Source organism: Bos indicus, chromosome 4 (genome assembly GCF_029378745.1).
Source record: "Bos indicus isolate NIAB-ARS_2022 breed Sahiwal x Tharparkar chromosome 4, NIAB-ARS_B.indTharparkar_mat_pri_1.0, whole genome shotgun sequence".
In the NCBI taxonomy this organism is placed as follows: Eukaryota; Metazoa; Chordata; class Mammalia; order Artiodactyla; family Bovidae; genus Bos; species Bos indicus.
In genome coordinates, this window is record NC_091763.1 from 25,443,423 (window position 1) to 25,461,791 (window position 18,369).

The following is an 18,369-nucleotide window of genomic DNA, read 5'->3' on the forward strand; positions in this document are numbered from 1 at the left end:
TAAGAATAAAAGATCAAGCTTCATGGCTCTAAACAAAGCATACCATCAACAGAATCAGTTGATTTAAATAACTAAAGAAACATCACCAAATTAACTGTATAATGTATTTCATACATTGTACCTTTTCAAAACCAATTCCCATCATGTCTTTCCATAAGACATGATCTTAAAATTACTACAACAAAAACACACTTAATGAAAAAATATACATAAACTTATAACAAATTGGTATAGGTGACTATTATTACTGTATTAGAATACATGCGAAAAGTTCACCAGAAAGTGCAGCAAACATGAGGGCTGTGTATCCATGTTCATGTTGATGACAATTTACATCAGCTCCATGTCGTAAAAGTAATTTGCACATATCAAGTTTTCCTTTATATGCAGCATGCATTAGAGGAGTCATTCCATTCTTTAACAGAAAGGGAAAAAAATATTAATTTTACTTATTTACCTTTCCCCCGCCTATGAACAATTTATGCAATTAAGTTAGAACACAAAATAAAATGAATTAATAAAACCATCTTTATAATCTACATTTTTATACTCACTTGCCACTTGGATCTTCTATAAACTGCTGAGGAAAAAAGATAGTTTCACTGGAGCCTATTATACAGAATGAAGTAAGCCAGAAAGAAGAACACCAATACTAACACATATATATGGAATTTAGAAAGATTGTAATGATAACCCTGTATGCTAACACATATATATGGAATTTAGAAAGATTGTAATGATAACCCTGTATGCGAGACAGCAAAAGAGACACAGATGTATAGAACAGTCTTTTGGACTCTGGGAAAGGGAAAGGGTGGGATGATTTGGGAGAATGGCATTGAAACATGTATATTATCATATGTGAAACGAATCGCCAGTCCGGGTTTGATGCAGGATACAGGATGCTTGGGGCTGGTGCACTGGGATGACCCAGAGGGATGGTATGGGGTGGGAGGTGGGAGGGGGGTTCAGGATTGGGAACATGTGTACACCCGTGGTGGATTCATGTTGATGTATGGCAAAACCAATACAGTATTGTAAAGTAATTAGCCTCCAATTAAAATAAATAAATTTATATTAAAAAATTTAAAAAAATTTTTAAAGAAAAAAGATAGTTTCATTACTTCAGCTTTTCAACAGATTAGCAAACAGATTCAGAGAAGAATTGCTCAACCTCACTTAACTAATAAAATGGCCAGGGCAAGACTGAAACTAAATTTATCAGAGCTCTCATCCCGCCTACACATAGCTCTTGAAGAAACAAATGGAACAAAGAGATACAAATGCACTACAAAAGAAAGAAAAAAGTAAGGAAAAACCTTAAGATAAATAGCATACATATCAAGGGGAAAGTTGAATACAGTATATCCATAGCATGGAATATTATTATGTATTGATTGAATTCATCTGTATCTACTGAATTAAAGAGTTTCATGAATTACTACTGCCAATGAGAACAACAAGATGCAGGAAATGCATATTAAAGTACCCTCAATTTTAAAACAATGATCCTCAAAATCACATTTATATTTCAATCCTAAATATGATTTGGTCATATATGTGATTATATGAATATGGAGAAATGGTCAGTAGTGTTTACACCAGGCCACACTGTTTAGTCTCCACATGTTTTGTCCATATCCAATGAACATCCAACCGTATATGTTAATTATCTAAAACCACTTGGTGGATAAATAAATGAGCTGTTTCCTATAAGTAAATTTTCTCAGAACCCAGGAGAGACTCTCTGAGTGCTGGAATTTCAGTTGTTTTGGGTAAAAACCTCTCTAAAATATATAATCTCATTTTTGGAAAATTTTAGAATACTAACATAATTTGAATTGTTTTTAATGATTCTAGACTATTCTTATGAACATAATCCTCAATATTATCAGAGGTTATGTTGACATGAGAATTATTGGGAGGTTGTACAAGAGGCAAATTAGTAGGAGTAGTCAAAAGTTTCTTGGCAGTAGTAATGGGAAAATGATAAGGGAGTAGTTTTAAAAACTTTAGATATGATGACATTAAAAATAATTAAAGTTTCTCTCTCGTAACTCTTAAAGAATTCATCAATATTAGTCTACTAAGTTATAATCCTATTATCATTAAAAAAAGCATTCATTCAGCAAATACTTACCGAGTGCCTAAGCTATGTCAGACAAACCTATGCACTGTGCGTAGCAATGAACAAAGCCCAAGCCCCTGAAGTCTAAGTCCTGGGCACTTAAATTTTAGTAGGGGTCACAAGGCAGATGGTGATAATAAGCGCTATTGCGAGACAACATTGCATAAGCTGGAGAGGGAATGCCACTAGGTTAGAGGAGGTTATTATTTTTAAAAGTACCGTCAAAGAATATGCCTCTGACAAGGTGGCATTTTGAACAAAGTCCTGGAGGAAGGATGTAAATATTGAATAACTAGAAGAATGGGCTCCCCGAGTGGTTCAGTGGTAAAGAATCCTCCTGCCAAAGCAGGAGATGCAGGTTTGATCCCTGGGTCAGGAAGATCCCCTGGAGAAGGAAACGGCAACACACTCCAGTATTCTTGCTTGGAAATTCCATGGATAGAGGAGCCCGGTGCACTACAGTCCATGGGGTTGCAAAGAGCCGGACACAACTCAGCAACTAAACAGAGAAGAATGCTCCAGTAGAGAGACTGCAAGAGTAAAACTCTTTGGCGTTCTGCGTTCAAGGAATACCTAGGAGGCCAAATCTGTGTGCAGCTGACTCACAGAACGTCCAGGACCTCTCTGTCTCGATCCTAGTGCTCCGTGTGTGTGTTAGTCACTCAGTCGTGTCCGACTCTTTGTGACCCCCATGGATGGTAGCCCCCTAGGCTCTTCTGTCCATGGAATTCTCCAGACAAGAAGACTGGAGTGGGTTGCCATTTCCTTCTCCAGGTTTAAACATATATAGGATAGTATAGTATAGGAGTGTATCTAATGTTTTTTGTGTGTGTGTGTGTGTGTTAAAACCAGATTTTTATTACAATATAGAGAAGTCTACATTTTCCATAAGCTCCCCCTACCTCTCTATGCACCCTATAGTTTGAGAGCCACTCAGCTAGTTTTTTTTTTTTTTTTTTTTTTATTTTTAAACTTTACATAATTGTATTAGTTTTGCCAAATATCAAAATGAATCCGCCACAGGTATAAATGTGTTCCCCATCCTAAACATTAAATAGGATGCCAGTGCTTGTGGAGGGTTTCCAGAAACTTATTCTTTTATTAAGCTACAGAAGAGCCATTCTACCTTAATCTGTTAAAGAGTGTTTACCCTCAGTAGCTAAATTTTATCAAATACATTATAATATCTATTGAGATGATCTATATATTTCTCTTTTACTTTGTAAAATAGTGATTTACATAAGATTTTCTAATTTGAATCATCCTGTCATCTTGGAGAAACCTTACTTTGTTAAGTCTTATTATTCTTTTGTTACACCACTGGATAAAGTTGCTAGTATTTTATATAGTGTTTCTGAATCCTTATTTAAAAAGTGCATTGAGCCCACAGTTTGCTTGGGCTTCTTCCTATTTTGGCATCAGCATTAAGATTATTTTATCAAAATGAGTTGGGCATCTGCCCATATTTTTATAAATTAATGGTACAATCTGTGTAAAATGAGAATTAAATGGTCCTTGAACATTTTGTAAAACTTACTCAGGTCTATAGCTTTAAAAGGTAGTTGGCAGTTAGATACATTTACACAAATCTTTTATTTTCCATTTTTATACTTCTATATGAGATGAATATGTTCATTTTAATGTTTCTACAAAAATCACTACTTTCATATAGGTTTTCAAATGAATTAGCTTAAATATAAAAGTTATGATAATTTTTTTTTTTCTCACTGCAGTTATGCTCTCACTTACTTCCTTGGTGTTTATACATATAATTTTCTTGCTTCTACTTTCCTAATTGTCTATGTTTGGGGGGGCAGGGGATCTTAAATTGATAACTTTATCTTTTCTTTGTAAACAATTTCATTGTGATAAGATTTACCCATTTAACGTTACAGTTATATAATTTTTAGTAGTTTCAGAGTGGAACAACTATCACCACAATCAATTTTAGAACACTTATGTCATACCCAAAAGAAACACCATGCCCACTGACAGTCATTCCCACTGGCCCCCACCCAATCCCATCACCCAGCCCTAGTCAACCACGAATCTGCTTTCTGTATCCTGGACTTGCTCATTTCTGAATTCTCCTATAAATGGAATCATAATATTCACAGTCTTGTTTGATTGGGTTCTTTTACTTGGCAGAATTTTACCCGACATTCACCATGTTGTAGCATGCACCAGGATGTCTTTCCTTTTTATAACTGAGTAATACTCCATTGCATAGATATACCAAACTGTGTTTATCCACTTATCAGTTGACCAATGTTTTGAACTGTTTCCACCTTTGGCACTTTGGCTGTTACAAATAATGCTGCTATAAACATTCAAGTTCAAAACTTTTGTATTGCCATATGTTTTATTTTTCTTAGTTATATACCTAGGATTGCTGTGTGATACGATGACTCTTATGTTTAACCATTTGAGGAACTGTCAACCCATTTTAAAGAGCAGCTGCACCATTTTACATTCCCACCAGCAAAGCATGAGGGTTCCAGTTTCTCCACATCCTCACCAATACTTGTTATCATCTCTTTTATTTTCACCATCCTAGTGGGTATTCCATGCATTGGAGGAGGAAATGGCAACCCACTCCAGTGTTCTTGCCTGGAGAATCCCAGGGACGGGGAAGCCTGGTGGGCTGCCGTCTATGGGGTCACACAGAGTCGGACACGACTGAAGTGACTTAGCAGCAGCAGCAGTAGCAGTGGGTATAAAGTAGCCTCTCACTGTGGTTTTGATTTGCACTCCCCTGGCAGCTAATTTTGAGCCTTTTTTCATGTGCATATTGGCCATTTGTATGTTTTCTTTGGAGCAATGTCTATTCAGATCCTTTGCCCATTTTTAAATAGGGTGATTTGTAATTTTTATTATTGAGTTGTAGGGGTTCTTAACACATTTCGGTTACAAATCCCTTACCAGATAGGATCTGTAAAACCATTCATTCTGTGGGTTTTCTTTTTACTTTTTTGGATGGTGTGGTTTGAAGTACAAAGGTTTTCATTTTTGTTTTTTCTTTTGTTGCTTATGTTTAATGACTTTTAAAATTTTTTATTTTGATTTTTTCTTAATTCATTTCCTGTATTTCTGAGAATATTATTTTTCATCTAATTTCATGAGCTGAAAGCACAGACCACCACAAAGATTTAAAGTACAATAATAAATGCTATGAAATTTCCTCTGAATATGATTTTGGCCACATGACACCAGTTTTTGATCAACAGTAGCTTTTGATAAATATTGTGCTTTCAGCTGTAAATAGTAGGTAAATTCTACTTCTATTTCTTCCTTTAGCCAAGAATTATTCAGAATTTTAACACACATTCAGGTTATATGTTTTATTACTTGGATCAAATTTTTATTTTCAGTGTTATATTACATTTGGTGACCTTGTTCAAAATTAGCTACAATTTTCCTGTACAAATTAGTATCATTCACAGGCAAATTTTTACCAGTGTTCCATGTAAAATGGGGATGTACTATTTCTGTCTTATACACAGTGCAGAGACTGTTAGGTTATCCAGTTTTCCAACTCTTGAATACTTCTACTTAACCAGAAGATGCTTTTGTGGTCTTACAAATTTCTCCTTTGATTTCTGTCTTTTTCATTTTGAACCTCAAAGCTTATAGGCTTATTAGTGAAGGCTTAAGGCTGTCATGTTCTTGGAGGATTCTTAATGATCTATAGCAAAGAGTCTTCATCTTTTTGTTTGTTTTTTGCTTTTGCTTTATTTTGTCTGATATTAATTTTGCTATCCATGTGTGGGTAAAGGGTTAACAAAACACTTCCTTTTCTGCGTGAGAAACAGAAATTCAGTTAACTGTCTGTAGTACTAGAACTGCCCTGCATAATTGTGTAGCTACTAGCCACACATGGCTAATGGCTGCCATTCGGGACAGCTTGGAAGAGAAATTACCATCATCTCAGAAAGTTATTTTGGACAGCAACTGTTCTATAATGTAGAGTTTAGATTCAGTTAACCTTCCCTAGGAGAATTGCTGGATCGAAGGTATGCATGTTTAAAAACGAGAAATATTCTAAAAATTTTTTTCAGAATGTGATGTCAATTTATACCTAATCCATTAGCATATATAAGTCCAGTGTTTCCCATACTTCATAAGAAATGATATAGTATTGGTTTAATTGTCACTTATTTGATTGCCAGTAAAATTAAACATTTTTTACATGCTATTTGTCTTTTGCAACCTGTCTTGCTGATATTTGCTTTAGAGCTTAATATAACTTGAGGACAAATGCTAGAAAACAACTCTTATTATTAGATTTTATACATTATCTATTCTCATAGGAAGTAAAACATCTTATTAAACATTTTAAATTTTACCTCATCCAAGCAGTTGACACGAACATTCTTGCTGCCTAACAATGTTCCAGCTTCTTGGACGGTACCTTAAAAAAGGAAAGAAAGAAAATGCAAAGTATTTATCTTTAGAAAAGAATCTAATGCCAAGGAAACAAACTTTAAAGGATTATCTGTGAAACTAAGATGAGTCAGGTTAGGTTATTAAGAAATAAAACATCAATCACATAGTAGTTCTTCCACAAAGTAATTATTCCCAAGAACAGATTCATAGAGCCTAAAATAGCTCCATCTTGCTTTTACTTCCACTGGCCTCAGAGTATATTAAATTGGCCGCATTTTCCTTTTGGCAGTAATACAAAAACCACAAGGCCTAAGACTTTTAATACTGAAACAATCTTAAAGGGCATCTAATCCAACCCACCATCTAAAGCTTAAACTGCAGTCAGTGTAATAACTGGGGTTCAAAATCCAGTCAGTATTTATATACCTTGTCACCACTAGGCCCTGTGAATTGATGGCATTCTTGTAATAGAATTCTTGGTTTGGAAATGCTGAGGTAAACGTTATCTTTAAAGCCCGGTACTGTATAAAAGTGCTGTTACGGCCAGGATTCAGACTCTCATACTGAAAGTCATCTGATATAAAACTAAAGGTCAGTTTCTGTAAATTTGTAAATACGCTGTAATTGGGCCACAACTGTCAGGTTTTCCAGCCGTCTATAAGACACACTGACAGAAGCAAGCAATCTCAGGAGAAAATGTTGCTATTATCGTCATTAGTAGAAGCCAACCACACGTTCTGCCAAAAAAATTCTAGTGTGAAGGGGAACAGGATAATGAAATTGCACGTTCTCAGGGAGAAAGGATGAGCTAAGCCTCTCCTCTGAAAGGACATGGAAGAACTGAAGCATTCTCAATGAGGAATTATTTCTTCTTTTTAAATTTAGAATTACAGTTCAAGAATATGCTAAACTCTGCAGTTCTTCCAGAGTTAAAGGTGGAAAGCAGAATCGAGTTTAGCCTGCTTCTTTCTACCTGATCTGCTTCTTAGGCACATTATCTGAGTGCTCCTCACCAACAGAGGGGAGACACAGAAATGTCTCCTAGACTGAAGCTGCAACAGCTCGGCTGGGGAAATGTCAAGTGAGTGATCTGCACGGCCCTGGACTATGACAGCTATTCTCTCAATAGTTCGTTTGTCTGATCCTGTGGTCCATCTGAGGGCCAGTTGGTATCACTGGTTGAATGGCTATGGCTACAGAGAGAGAGGGGAAAGCCTTCAATCATGCAAGCAGGTTCTGTACAGAACCTTATCCATACCCATGGTTTCTCACCAGAGACTCAAACATCTTTGGAAAGGAATTAGAACAAACTCCAGCATCCCAATTGCACTTGAGGAAGATGCTTCAGTTGAACCTCATTATCCACTGAGGAATAACTGAAGTTACTTTTCATCCAACCAAGAGATGTTTATGCAGTAAAGGGAGAATACTATAGGGACTGCGATCATGCCAAAGCCTGCTATATGTTAGGGGGAAGATGGGAATTACAATCATAAACACTTGGCTCATGTTAGGGAACAGGCCGATAATTCTATAAAAGTTGAGCCCAAGGGCTAACAATACATGTTGAATCTGTCCAGTCACAGGGCAATTTAAAAAAAAAAGATAAGGCATTCACTCACATGCCATGGAATACCAGTTAGTCTTTTGAAATGCAGGGACCATGGTTAGAAAATTTTTCTCAAATGGTTTGGGAATCCAGAGAATGAAAACAGATTTTGGAAAACACGTGAGCACAATACCCCCAAGAAACGAAACTTCCAATGATTTCTAATTTGGTGTTCCTAATTTAATGACATTAGTGGGAAACTGTACAAGTCTACAAAGCATGGAAATGGGAGACGAATGGTTAACGCAGAAGGATTTTTTTTTTTTTTTGGCCATTCCTCACTGTGCATATAGGAGACTCTCAAACAATATTTTGCAATTAAGTTTAAAAGATTAATTGCTTTCCTCGAGAAAGAAATGTGTTAAATCTCAGTTAACAAACTCTTAAGATGAAGAAATGTGGTACTAAAAAGAGGGATAGGAAATGAGACATTTCACTGGAGACAAAAATCAACAGACCTATAATGATGAAAAGTAATATTTAATGATTTGGTTCCCTTGTGAGACTTTCTCCAAATTACTCCAGGGAAGAAAACACAACCTAACCTGCTCCATTAGGGTGGGACTGATAACTTATCTGGATGGACCAGCATTTTAGCAGAAAAGAGATCACGGTAAGTGTGATAGTCTCACTGTTACTGCCCTCTTATACCACACCACAGACCTTTTAGCATCACTCTAAAAATGAACAAGTCCTATAAAACCCTCAGTGTTCCCATCGATGAAACAGAAATAATAACATCCATCCCATACAGCTCTTAAGACTAAGGGCTTGTCTTGGTGTTATTTGTATTTAGAGCAGCATAATAAAATTTATTGTGACACTCCTAATTTCTAGTTTGGGACTACTGGTCTCACTGAGCACAAGAAGTTGCCAAAACAAACAAAAAGGGAGAAACAAACATGACATCTCTGTTCCCAGCAACCCATCAGATGGTCATGAGATCTGGATATGCGTGAGTTCTAGGCTTCCCTGGTGGCTCAGCTGGTAAAGAATCCACCTGCAATGTGGGAGACCTGGGTTAGATCCCTGAGTTGGGAAGATCCCCTGGAGAAGGGAAAGGCTACCCACTCCAGTATTCTGGCCTGGAAGAGACAGACATGACTGAAGGACTTTCCCTCCACTTCCCAAAAAGAATGTCTTTTTGTGAGGAAGCTATATCAAAGTTAAGTATTTAAAAAAACTCTTTGACTTGTTAGTTGCTATAACATTTATGTGTAAGTAAAATCATGTATAAAATAAAGTGTCTGGATTTTAAAATAATATGTGGATACAGATTTAGTCATAAATACATAGTTATAAATGTATTTTTAAATAGACTTTTAATTACAACATGCATTTTGAAATACTGACTCTGTTTAAGTGTAAAGTTTCTAAATTCTCCTACTTGTATCTATTTTTAGACTTTGTAACCAAATGTCCTTAAGTTAGGATTATGAATCACTGCATAAAAAAAAAATAGAATCTAAAAGAGCTGTTTTGTAAATGAACACAAGGAAGCCCATAGAGGTTATAAAACCTGCCCAGTCATATAGTTAACAGTTTCTATGTATTTGAATTTAAATTTGTTTTTGAACTCTATGCTATAATTGATTATTAGGAGACCTGAATCTTTATCAAATTGCCAACATCCGTTGGATCATTGAAAAAGCAAGAGAGTTCCAGAAAAACATCTACTTCTGCTTTATTGATTACGCCAAAGCCTTTGACTGTATAAATCACAACAAACCATGGAAAATTCTTAAAGAGAAGGGAATACCAGACTACCTCACCTGCCTCCTGAGAGATCTGTATACAGGTCAAAAGGCAACACCTAGAACTGGACATTGAACAGATTGGTTCCAAATTGGGAAAGGAGTACGTCAAGGCTGAATATTGATTGTCACCTGCTTATTTAACTTATATGCAGAGTACATCATGTGAAATGCTGGGCTGGATGAAGCACAAACTGGAACCAAGATTGCCAGGAGAAATATCAATAACCTCAGGTACGCAGATGACATCACCCTTATGGCAGAAAGTGAAGAAGAACTAAAGAGCCTCTTGATGAAAGTGAAAGAGGAGAGTGAAAAAGTTGACTTAAAACTCAACATTCAGAAAACAAAGATTGTGGCATCCAGTCCCATCACTTAATGGCAAACTGATGGGGAAACAATGGAAATGATGAAAGACTTTATTTTGGGGGGCTCCAAAATCACTGCAGATGGTAACTGCAGCCATGAAATTAAAAAATGCTTGCTCCTTAAAAGAAAAGCTATGACCAACCTAGACAGCATACTAAAAAGCAGAGACATTACTTTGTCAACAAAGGTCCGTCTAGTCAAGGCTATGGTTTTTCCAGTGGTCATGTATGGATGTGAGAGTTGGACTATAAAGAAAGCTGAGCGCAGAAGAATTGATGCTTTTGAACTGTGGTGTTGGAGAAGACTCTTGAGAGTCCCTTGGACTGCAAGGAGATCAAACCAGTCCATCCTAAAGGAGATCAGTCCTGGATGTTCATTGGAAGGACTGATGCTGAGGCTGAAACTCCAATACTTTGGCCACCTGATGCAAAGAACAGACTCACTGGAAAGGACCCTGATGCTGGGAAAGATTGAAGGCGGAAGGAGAAGGGGATGACAGAGAATGAGACGGTTGGATGGCATCACTGACGCAATGGACATGAATTTGAGCAAGCACTGGGAGTTGGTGATGGACAGGGAAGCCTGGCATGCTGCAGTCTACGGGGTCACAAAGAGTCAGACCCAACTGAGCGATTGAACTGAACTGAATCTTTCTATATATCAGAGGCACTAGAAATAACCGTATTAACTCCACAGAACCTTAGAGCAGGATCTTTTTAACAGTCCCAAATTGGAAATAACTGAAATGTCCCTAAGTGTGACCAGATAAGCACATAATGATACATCTATACACGGGGAATAAAAAAAGAAAATAAAAAACAAACTGTTGGTACCATATAGATGAACCTCAAAATCATGATGCTGAGTGAAAAAAGTCATGCAAAAAAAAGGGGGGGGATTATTTACTGTACTTATTTTATAATTCCACTTTTATAAAATTCTAGAATAAATAAATTTAACCAACAGTGACAGAAACCTATCGGTGGTTGCCTAGAGACAGGGTTGGAGGGAGTGGCAGATTACAAAATGCATGCAGAATCTTTTGAGGTAACACAACTGGTCATTGTGTGGATTGCAGTGAAGGTTTCGTGGATGTATACTTATGTCAAAACTCTCTTTTAAAAAATGTGCATTTTAAATATGCATCGTTTATCATACTTAAATTATACTCCAGTAAGACTGGTAGAATAAACCTTATTGTTCAAGCCTGTTTCATAGCTCCTTTAACACAAATAATGGAAAAGGAGAAAAAGAAAAGAAAGTACATTACTTTCTCGTGAAATCAGCAACACTGACTCCAGGGATTTCAAGTACTAAACAAGATAAGTAATGAAAGACCTTCTAGTTTATATTCTTAAAGGAGGTTTCATTTATTTTGAAACAGTGCTTCCTCAGTGTTTAGTGAAAAAGATATCAGAACTTGGAAGAATGGCTCAATCTACAAGTAATATAAGCCACTAAACTGTGCTTCAGTGATTTCATTTCTCTTCTGAAATGTTGTGAAATGGATGCTGTCAGTGACTATAATTTAAATGGATATGTGAGAAACAGCTTCTCAGTTTCATCTGGAACTTCTTCTTGGCATTCCAACAAATAAACAACCTGTAGAGTAGCTAGCATATGAATTCACTCAAAAGAAGAAATTGTTCTTAAAGTGTCCAGTGCCATATGTGGTATTCTCTGGGCTATAAGTCCCCCTTACAATCTGCTTAACTTTTGGAGGGCAGTGATTAGCAGGATGGAGACATTCAAAACTTTGCTGAGCTTATTTCAGACTGGCCAAGGTGACAGGTCACACTTGGCTAGAAATTTATTGTTAATTTCACAGACTAGTACTGACTAATCCAGTGCTTCTCAAAGTCGAGAAATGTACCAAAAGGAGGAAAAATATCAGAACTGTACTCACTTCTTTAAAAAAAAAAAAAAGGCTTCTTATGAGTACAAATAAAAGCTCTGTTATATGACCTTTGTTCGGCTATAAGCCAACAATTTTTTTTACAAATTGTTGTTTAGTTGCTAAGTCATGTCCAACTCTTTGGGACCCCATGGACTGTAGCCCACCAGGCTCATCAGTCCATGGGATTTCCCAGGCAAGAATACTGGAGTGGGTTGCTTCTTTCTTCTCCAGGGGATCTTCCCAACCCAGGTATTAAACCCACTGTCTTCTGCTTGGCAGGCAGATTCTTCACCCCTGAGCCACTTGCACACAAAACTACAAAATCACTTACAATTAAAATTAATTTAACTTGACAGATGATAATATTTTAATGCAATTACCTTACAGAGTGAGTAAGATATGGTATGGACTGCTATGGTGTTGATTTCATTTTTTCATTTTTTTGTTTAGTTTGTTTTCAAGTCCACCATGTTTCTACAACTGTGGGCCAGATGATATCTCTGCTCTGCCACTTATTACCTGTGTTACACTGGGCAAGCTATTTAACTTTTCAATTCCTTGGTTTATTATCTATCAAATAGAGACTGCCATATTTACCATAATCATAGCCAACACAATATCTTAAATACTTTATATATACTAACTCATTTAAAATGTTGTAAAGTGTTATGTGTGTCTTAGTTGCTCAGTCGTGTCCAGCTCTTTGCGACCTCACAGACTGTAGCCTACCAGGCTTCTCTGTCCATGGAATTTTCCAGGCAAGAATACTGGGGTAGATTGCCATCCCCTTCTCCAAAGGAACTTCCCAACCCAGGGATCGAACCCTGGTCTCCTGCATTGCAGGTAGATTCTTTACCTTTTAAGCTACAGAGAAGTCTGTATTCCTAGCTTATGAAGATTAAATGCACGGATACATCTAAAGTGCTAATTATGCCAGACCCATGATAATAGTCGGTAAAGGTCAGCTACAGTTTTCTCATTACTTTTTGAAGAGTACGGTGATGTCCCACCGACCTTCACTTGACAAGAATGTATCACATACTAAGTCCATCTCACTTCTTTTCTCATCAGCTTGCACCCAATAAATAGCTGAAAGAGGGTCCATGTAATTTGTTGAACAATGTGAGCCCAGTACAAAAAAAAAAAAAATCACAGGGTTAACCAGGCTAAATTCACATCAATTGTTTCATTTAATCTTTACAAATAAAAACTAGTGGACACTCAGTAATTTATCCAAGCTTTCCCCTTCCCACACACACACACACATACACACACATACATACACACACACACACACACACACACACACCCCATCTACACCTTTCAGAGACCCACTTTACAAAACTGCTCTCTTGTTTACACTTTTGAGAGAAGGTGAGAGCCCTGGACTGCTTAAAAACAGCATTTGCATCCCTGGTGGATTGTAAATTGATCCTTTGTCTCCTTTTTTGCCCAGCACTGTACCTGGCACAGAGCTGAGACTCACATGGTTGGGGAGCTGAATCCCAGAGCCACCAAAAGCACGGAGAAATTAACCAGAGATAGGCAGAACAGAAAGACTGCGTGCCAAATAGGTCAGCGAGAACCACGCTGAACAAACACATTGCACTAACTCCAAGGCCCACAAATTCTGGGCAAAGAACACTTATCATGACAAACACACAGCTGTGACTGACTTAAAATTCTTGAGGTCACATCGGGTGGGCTCAGGTCATCAGCACCTGTTGAGTTCCAATCTGATTTTTCTCTCTTTTCCGAGTGGACTTTCCTTGTCAGTATAAAGTTTGCCTTCCTCTCTCTCTGTAGGTCTAGATCTGAGCCATGTTACTTAGAAAGACTGGAAATTGGGAAGCTTTTTATGTCATTATGACCAGCCTCTCTGCCGATCCCGATCTAGGGCAAGCTCATTCTTGAGCTTAAAACAGCCACGTGAACAACGCCCGCAGTTCCCACGCATCCCCATCCCCGCGTGGTGACAGTACCGAAGCAACGTATTCATGCTGTTGTCCCCTGCCAGGTAACGGGACTTGGCAGTAAACTCTTCTGGGATATCCGCTGGGGGACTGAGGGGACACATGGCTTCTGGCTCGTCCCCCGGGCCTGCGTCTCCCTCCTTAGTACCATGAGCGGTGGAATTGGGACTCGCGTTCGGAGAACGGAAGAGAATGCGCGCAGAGAGCGATTACCAGATCGCAGCCCTGCCCAGAGCGCCAAGCGGTGTGGACGCCTCCTCAACCCCTTCGCTTTCGCGCGAGTTTCTGCGGCGGTCGGGGCTTCTGGAAGGATGCCAGGGAGGCCTTGCAGGCAGAAGCCTCAATGAGGCAAGTTACAGATGTCGTTTTGTGCCCTTATAAAGAACCCTGCTCCTTAGGAGCTCTCTCCACCCCCCAAAAGGGGGCGGAGACAGCCAAGGGATCCAGATCATTCGGCCCCCGGAAGTCGAAATGGCCCTGTAGACACCCGTCTATGAGCCTGAAACTTTACGGCCACTATCGCCCAGGCGGACTGTGGTCAATTCACCTGAGGAGTTTTGAAGAATGCACATTCTGAGGCCCCACCCCCACGTGGCTCTTTATTATCCGATGTGGAGCCCGGAAAGGTGCCGCCTTCTAAAAGCTGATTCAGAGGACGAATGTCTGCAACCTCCGCTCTCGTCCCAGCTGCGCTTCTCCCTCCCCACCTCTCCGCCTCCGCAACTCGTCCCAGACCAAAGGGAGGAGCGCTGTTTCCCGGTGGTAGGGTGTCAACCTCGGAAAACCGCAACCTGGGGTCAGCCGGGCCTGGGGCGCGGCAAGGGCTCCGCCACGCCCCTCCCTCCCCTCCCCGGCCAGGCAGGCAGAGCCCCCGTCGCAGCCCAGCACCCACACCTTTTCCGATGACTTCCAGCAGCTCCTTTTCCTCCTGGGTCAGCTCGCCTTTCTTTATGTGAACCATTGCTTCCGCCAGCTTGACGGCTATTCTGTGTCTTCGGGAGTACTAAAAAGAAACGACGTGTCTGTATTAGGAAAGCCAGCCGCAATATTAGGCAACTTGCGACTAAGACACTAAGTAGCCAACCGCGGAAGCATTCGAATTCTCTCCTCCTTCCAGGAGCTGGCGAGCAGCGGGCGAGCAGCGGGCGAGCTCGGGCGAGCCGGGCGGGCGGTCTTCGTAGGCCCAGCGGTAGTCCCGGCCCCCCGCGCCTCGTTGGCCCGGCAAGGAGGAGGAGCTGCAGGAGGCAGCAGCGAGGCTGTCCCATTGGAAGAGCCTGGGGAGGAAAAACCAAATGGAGAAAAACACTGGGGGGTAATTAAAAGCTTCTTGCACGTTTTCCCCAAGCCACTCTTTCCGGTTCAGATATTTAAGGGCACACAATAATTAAATTCTCTATCTGGAACTTCTATGTTCGAAAATTTCTTCTTGGGCCTGCATCTCCCTGGTTCTCGCTATACAACCTCCCCCCTTTATTTCCCTGGAAGTGGAGCGGCCCGGGCCGGGGGCGGGCTGGGAGGCGGAGCGGCGTGGGAGGCGGGGCTGCGCCGAGCTCCGTGTGGATGTCAATGTGTCTGTCCTTCACTCCTCCATTGTCTGCCACCACCGCTGCCGCTTCTGCCACCGCCGCTGCCGGGATCGCCGCAGCCCCCAGCCTCGCGCGTCGCCGCTACCTCCTCGGACAGGTGAGAAGCAAACCAGGTAGGGCAGGGGAGAGCCGGGAAGCCTTAGACCACTGGAGCCAAAGCCCGACTGGGAGCTTCCCCTCCGGCCGAAGCTGCCCGGGAGGAAGCATGTGCCTGCTCGGGCGGCTTCCTGCCTCTCGGTGGGGAAGCCTCCCCTCCACCCCATTACGATCGCTTATACAGCGTATCGGTGCCCTAGAGTAAAGACCCACCGCTCGCCACGTTTGGCCGCCCCGAGAGACCAAGAGCGGGCAGGGGCTGGCCACGCGGTGGGAAGTGGCGGGTGCACAGCGTCTCGTGCGTGGCACCGCCAGATGCAACTCCGGAGGAAGCCAAGGTTGAGGCTCTGAACTACGGGTGGGGAGGAAAGGAGAGCTCCCCATTACAAGCGAGGTGAAAGCATGTGAGAATAAGTCTCTTCTGGCAACCTACCCCTCGCCCCCACTTGTCATCTCCTCCGGCTTCTGTGGAAGCTGTAGAAGAAAACCGGATCTGATCGCCCTGTGTGCCTGTAAAGGGTGTTTGGAAGCAATTTACACGTGCACTAATACTTGATTTAGGAGAGACAGTCAAGGGGGAGGGGGGAGGAAGGGCCTTTTCACTCTGCTAGAGTTCCCAGTCTCTTTGTAACTCAGATCTTGAGATTTATGGAAATAGGGAGGGGAGGGGGAAGGGGCGGAGATTAAATTGGTGTTGCTGTCTATATATAGCATTAGATTAGCCTCTTAATCCAACCTTCATTCAACTGTAATATGTAACCTCAAGCTTTCACTATGGGAAGCTAGGGGATAAATACAAGTGTGCACCCTCCTGTGGCTCAGCCACAAGACTTGCTTGCTAATATGAAGTCAGTCATTCCTCCCGAGTGCTTATCCATAATATATTTACAGCATTGGTGAAAGCTTGTTTAGAAATTAGTGTTTACTGTTTTTCTACAGTCTAGTATTAGTGTTTCTCCTAAGACCCTTCTGCTTCCAAGAGAATTATTTGAATGATTACGTAGATTTTTTTTTGTTAAGCATCCCTCCCCACCACTCTTTCTCCCTTCTTGTGCCATATATGAAGTGAAATGTATTTTCTTCTGGCCTTACACCTTCATTTCTTGGAAGCATTCACTAACACTTCTGAAATCCTGGAAGATGTTCACCCTTATTTCCTGCCTTTAACAACAACAAAAAAACCTCCCCCCCCCCCCCCCCCCCCCAATCCCAGATGTTTTCTTGTCTAAGGCTTCATCTCTGCAGGCTGGGACAAATCTGAGCCAGAACATCTCACATGAAAATGGTCTGAAATTATTCAACTCAATGTATAACAAAGAAACTTTTGTTCAGGGATGCTTTAATAATGATGTGACTGTTCAAACAAGTAGTAAGGCTTTTGAGTGACCCATCTTTTGTAACACTTAGAATGCTGCTATTGCCACAGTTACAGCTGATTGAAAACACAGTCTCATGAAGGAGCGACCCACAAACCTAAGAAAATGCTTACAGAGTAACCTTTCCTTACCAGGTGATTTAACATTCTATAAATCTGAAACTCCAATACTTTGGCCACCTCATGCGAAGAGTTGACTCATTGGAAAAGACTCTGATGCTGGGAGGGATTGGGGGCAGGAGGAGAAGGGGACGACAGAGGATGAGATGGCTGGATGGCATCACTGACTCAATGGACATGAGTTTGGGTGAACTCCGGGAGTTGGTGATGGACAGGGAGGCCTGGCGTGCTGCAATTCACGGGGTCACAAAGAGTTGGACACGACTGAGCGACTGAACTGAACTGAAGGGATATTACAGAATTGGGTGCTTCATTGCCAGAATTTCCATCTCTTCTGCCAAATTGGGGCCACGGTTACTTGAAGGTCACACCTGTTTGTCTCACTGAGGTTGTCAGTTTCTGAAGGATAGCAACTTATTACTTGTTTTCCTGGTGCCTTGTTGATATTTAGTCCTCTGTGACTACGTTCATTCAGTAAATCTAGGCAGCTAGAAATAAAGCAGCTAACATCTGCCTTGAAATGCATGTAAATAACATGTTAATTCTAAATTTCTAGATAATGTAATGGGTAGTGTTTATCATATGGGTTACATTCATTGTTTTGTACAGTGTTAATATTGAATGTAGGAATAGGACTGGCTAATGAGCATACCTCAGACTTGTTCAAGGAACTTTTTTTGTATGAAGAATGTGTTCACATCAAAGAAGTTTTGTTGGTAATAAAACAGCTACTGCTTACTGGGTATTTAGTCAGCACCAGATAGTCCACCAGAAGCTTTGTATAGGATTAGTTTAATCGTTGTTGTAATGACCCAGAAATTAGCCAATATTACCCCTGTTTCTGAAAATAAGAAGACAGAAACAAAAAGAAGTTAATTTGCCCACAACCCTACAGTTAGGAAGTATCACAGCCCAAACTGGAACCTCGATCTGTCTCCAAAACCTTTTCTCTTTGCGTTATTCTCTATTTACGTGGCTGGAAGTAAGGGGGAAAGTATATATTCTTATGTGGTTCAGTGTGACAAAGATAGAAAAAACTCTCCAGCCTCTTCCCAGTTTTTCTCCATGTCCTACAA

The 18,369-nt window shown here is 40.4% G+C and overlaps 2 protein-coding genes across 5 annotated transcripts in view; one reads left to right on the forward strand and one right to left on the reverse strand.

The window, feature by feature from the left end:
* ANKMY2 (ankyrin repeat and MYND domain containing 2) overlaps positions 1 to 15,282 on the reverse strand; it is a 39,449-nt gene extending 24,167 nt beyond the window's left edge. Inside the window, exons 1-3 of one of the 3 annotated variants that reach the window (XM_019958492.2) lie at positions 15,011 to 15,282; positions 6,475 to 6,539; positions 277 to 415 (exon numbers count right to left, since the gene is read on the reverse strand). In XM_019958492.2, the coding sequence (XP_019814051.2) occupies positions 277 to 415; positions 6,475 to 6,539; positions 15,011 to 15,077 (271 nt within the window). In that variant the 5' untranslated portion in view covers positions 15,078 to 15,282. Of the gene's footprint in view, positions 1 to 276; positions 416 to 6,474; positions 6,540 to 14,125; positions 14,307 to 14,329; positions 14,886 to 15,010 lie in introns of those variants that run through there. The other 2 variants (XM_019958495.2, XM_019958493.2) reach the window with 2 other exon arrangements.
* A 361-nt stretch (positions 15,283 to 15,643) lies between these two features.
* The window catches only part of BZW2 (basic leucine zipper and W2 domains 2), a 62,323-nt gene continuing 59,597 nt past the window's right edge, over positions 15,644 to 18,369 (forward strand). The window contains exon 1 of one of the 2 annotated variants that reach the window (XM_019958496.2): positions 15,644 to 15,799. The gene's annotated coding sequence lies outside the window, so the exon portion shown is untranslated. Of the gene's footprint in view, positions 15,816 to 18,369 lie in introns of both variants that reach the window. The other variant, XM_019958497.2, reaches the window with a different exon arrangement.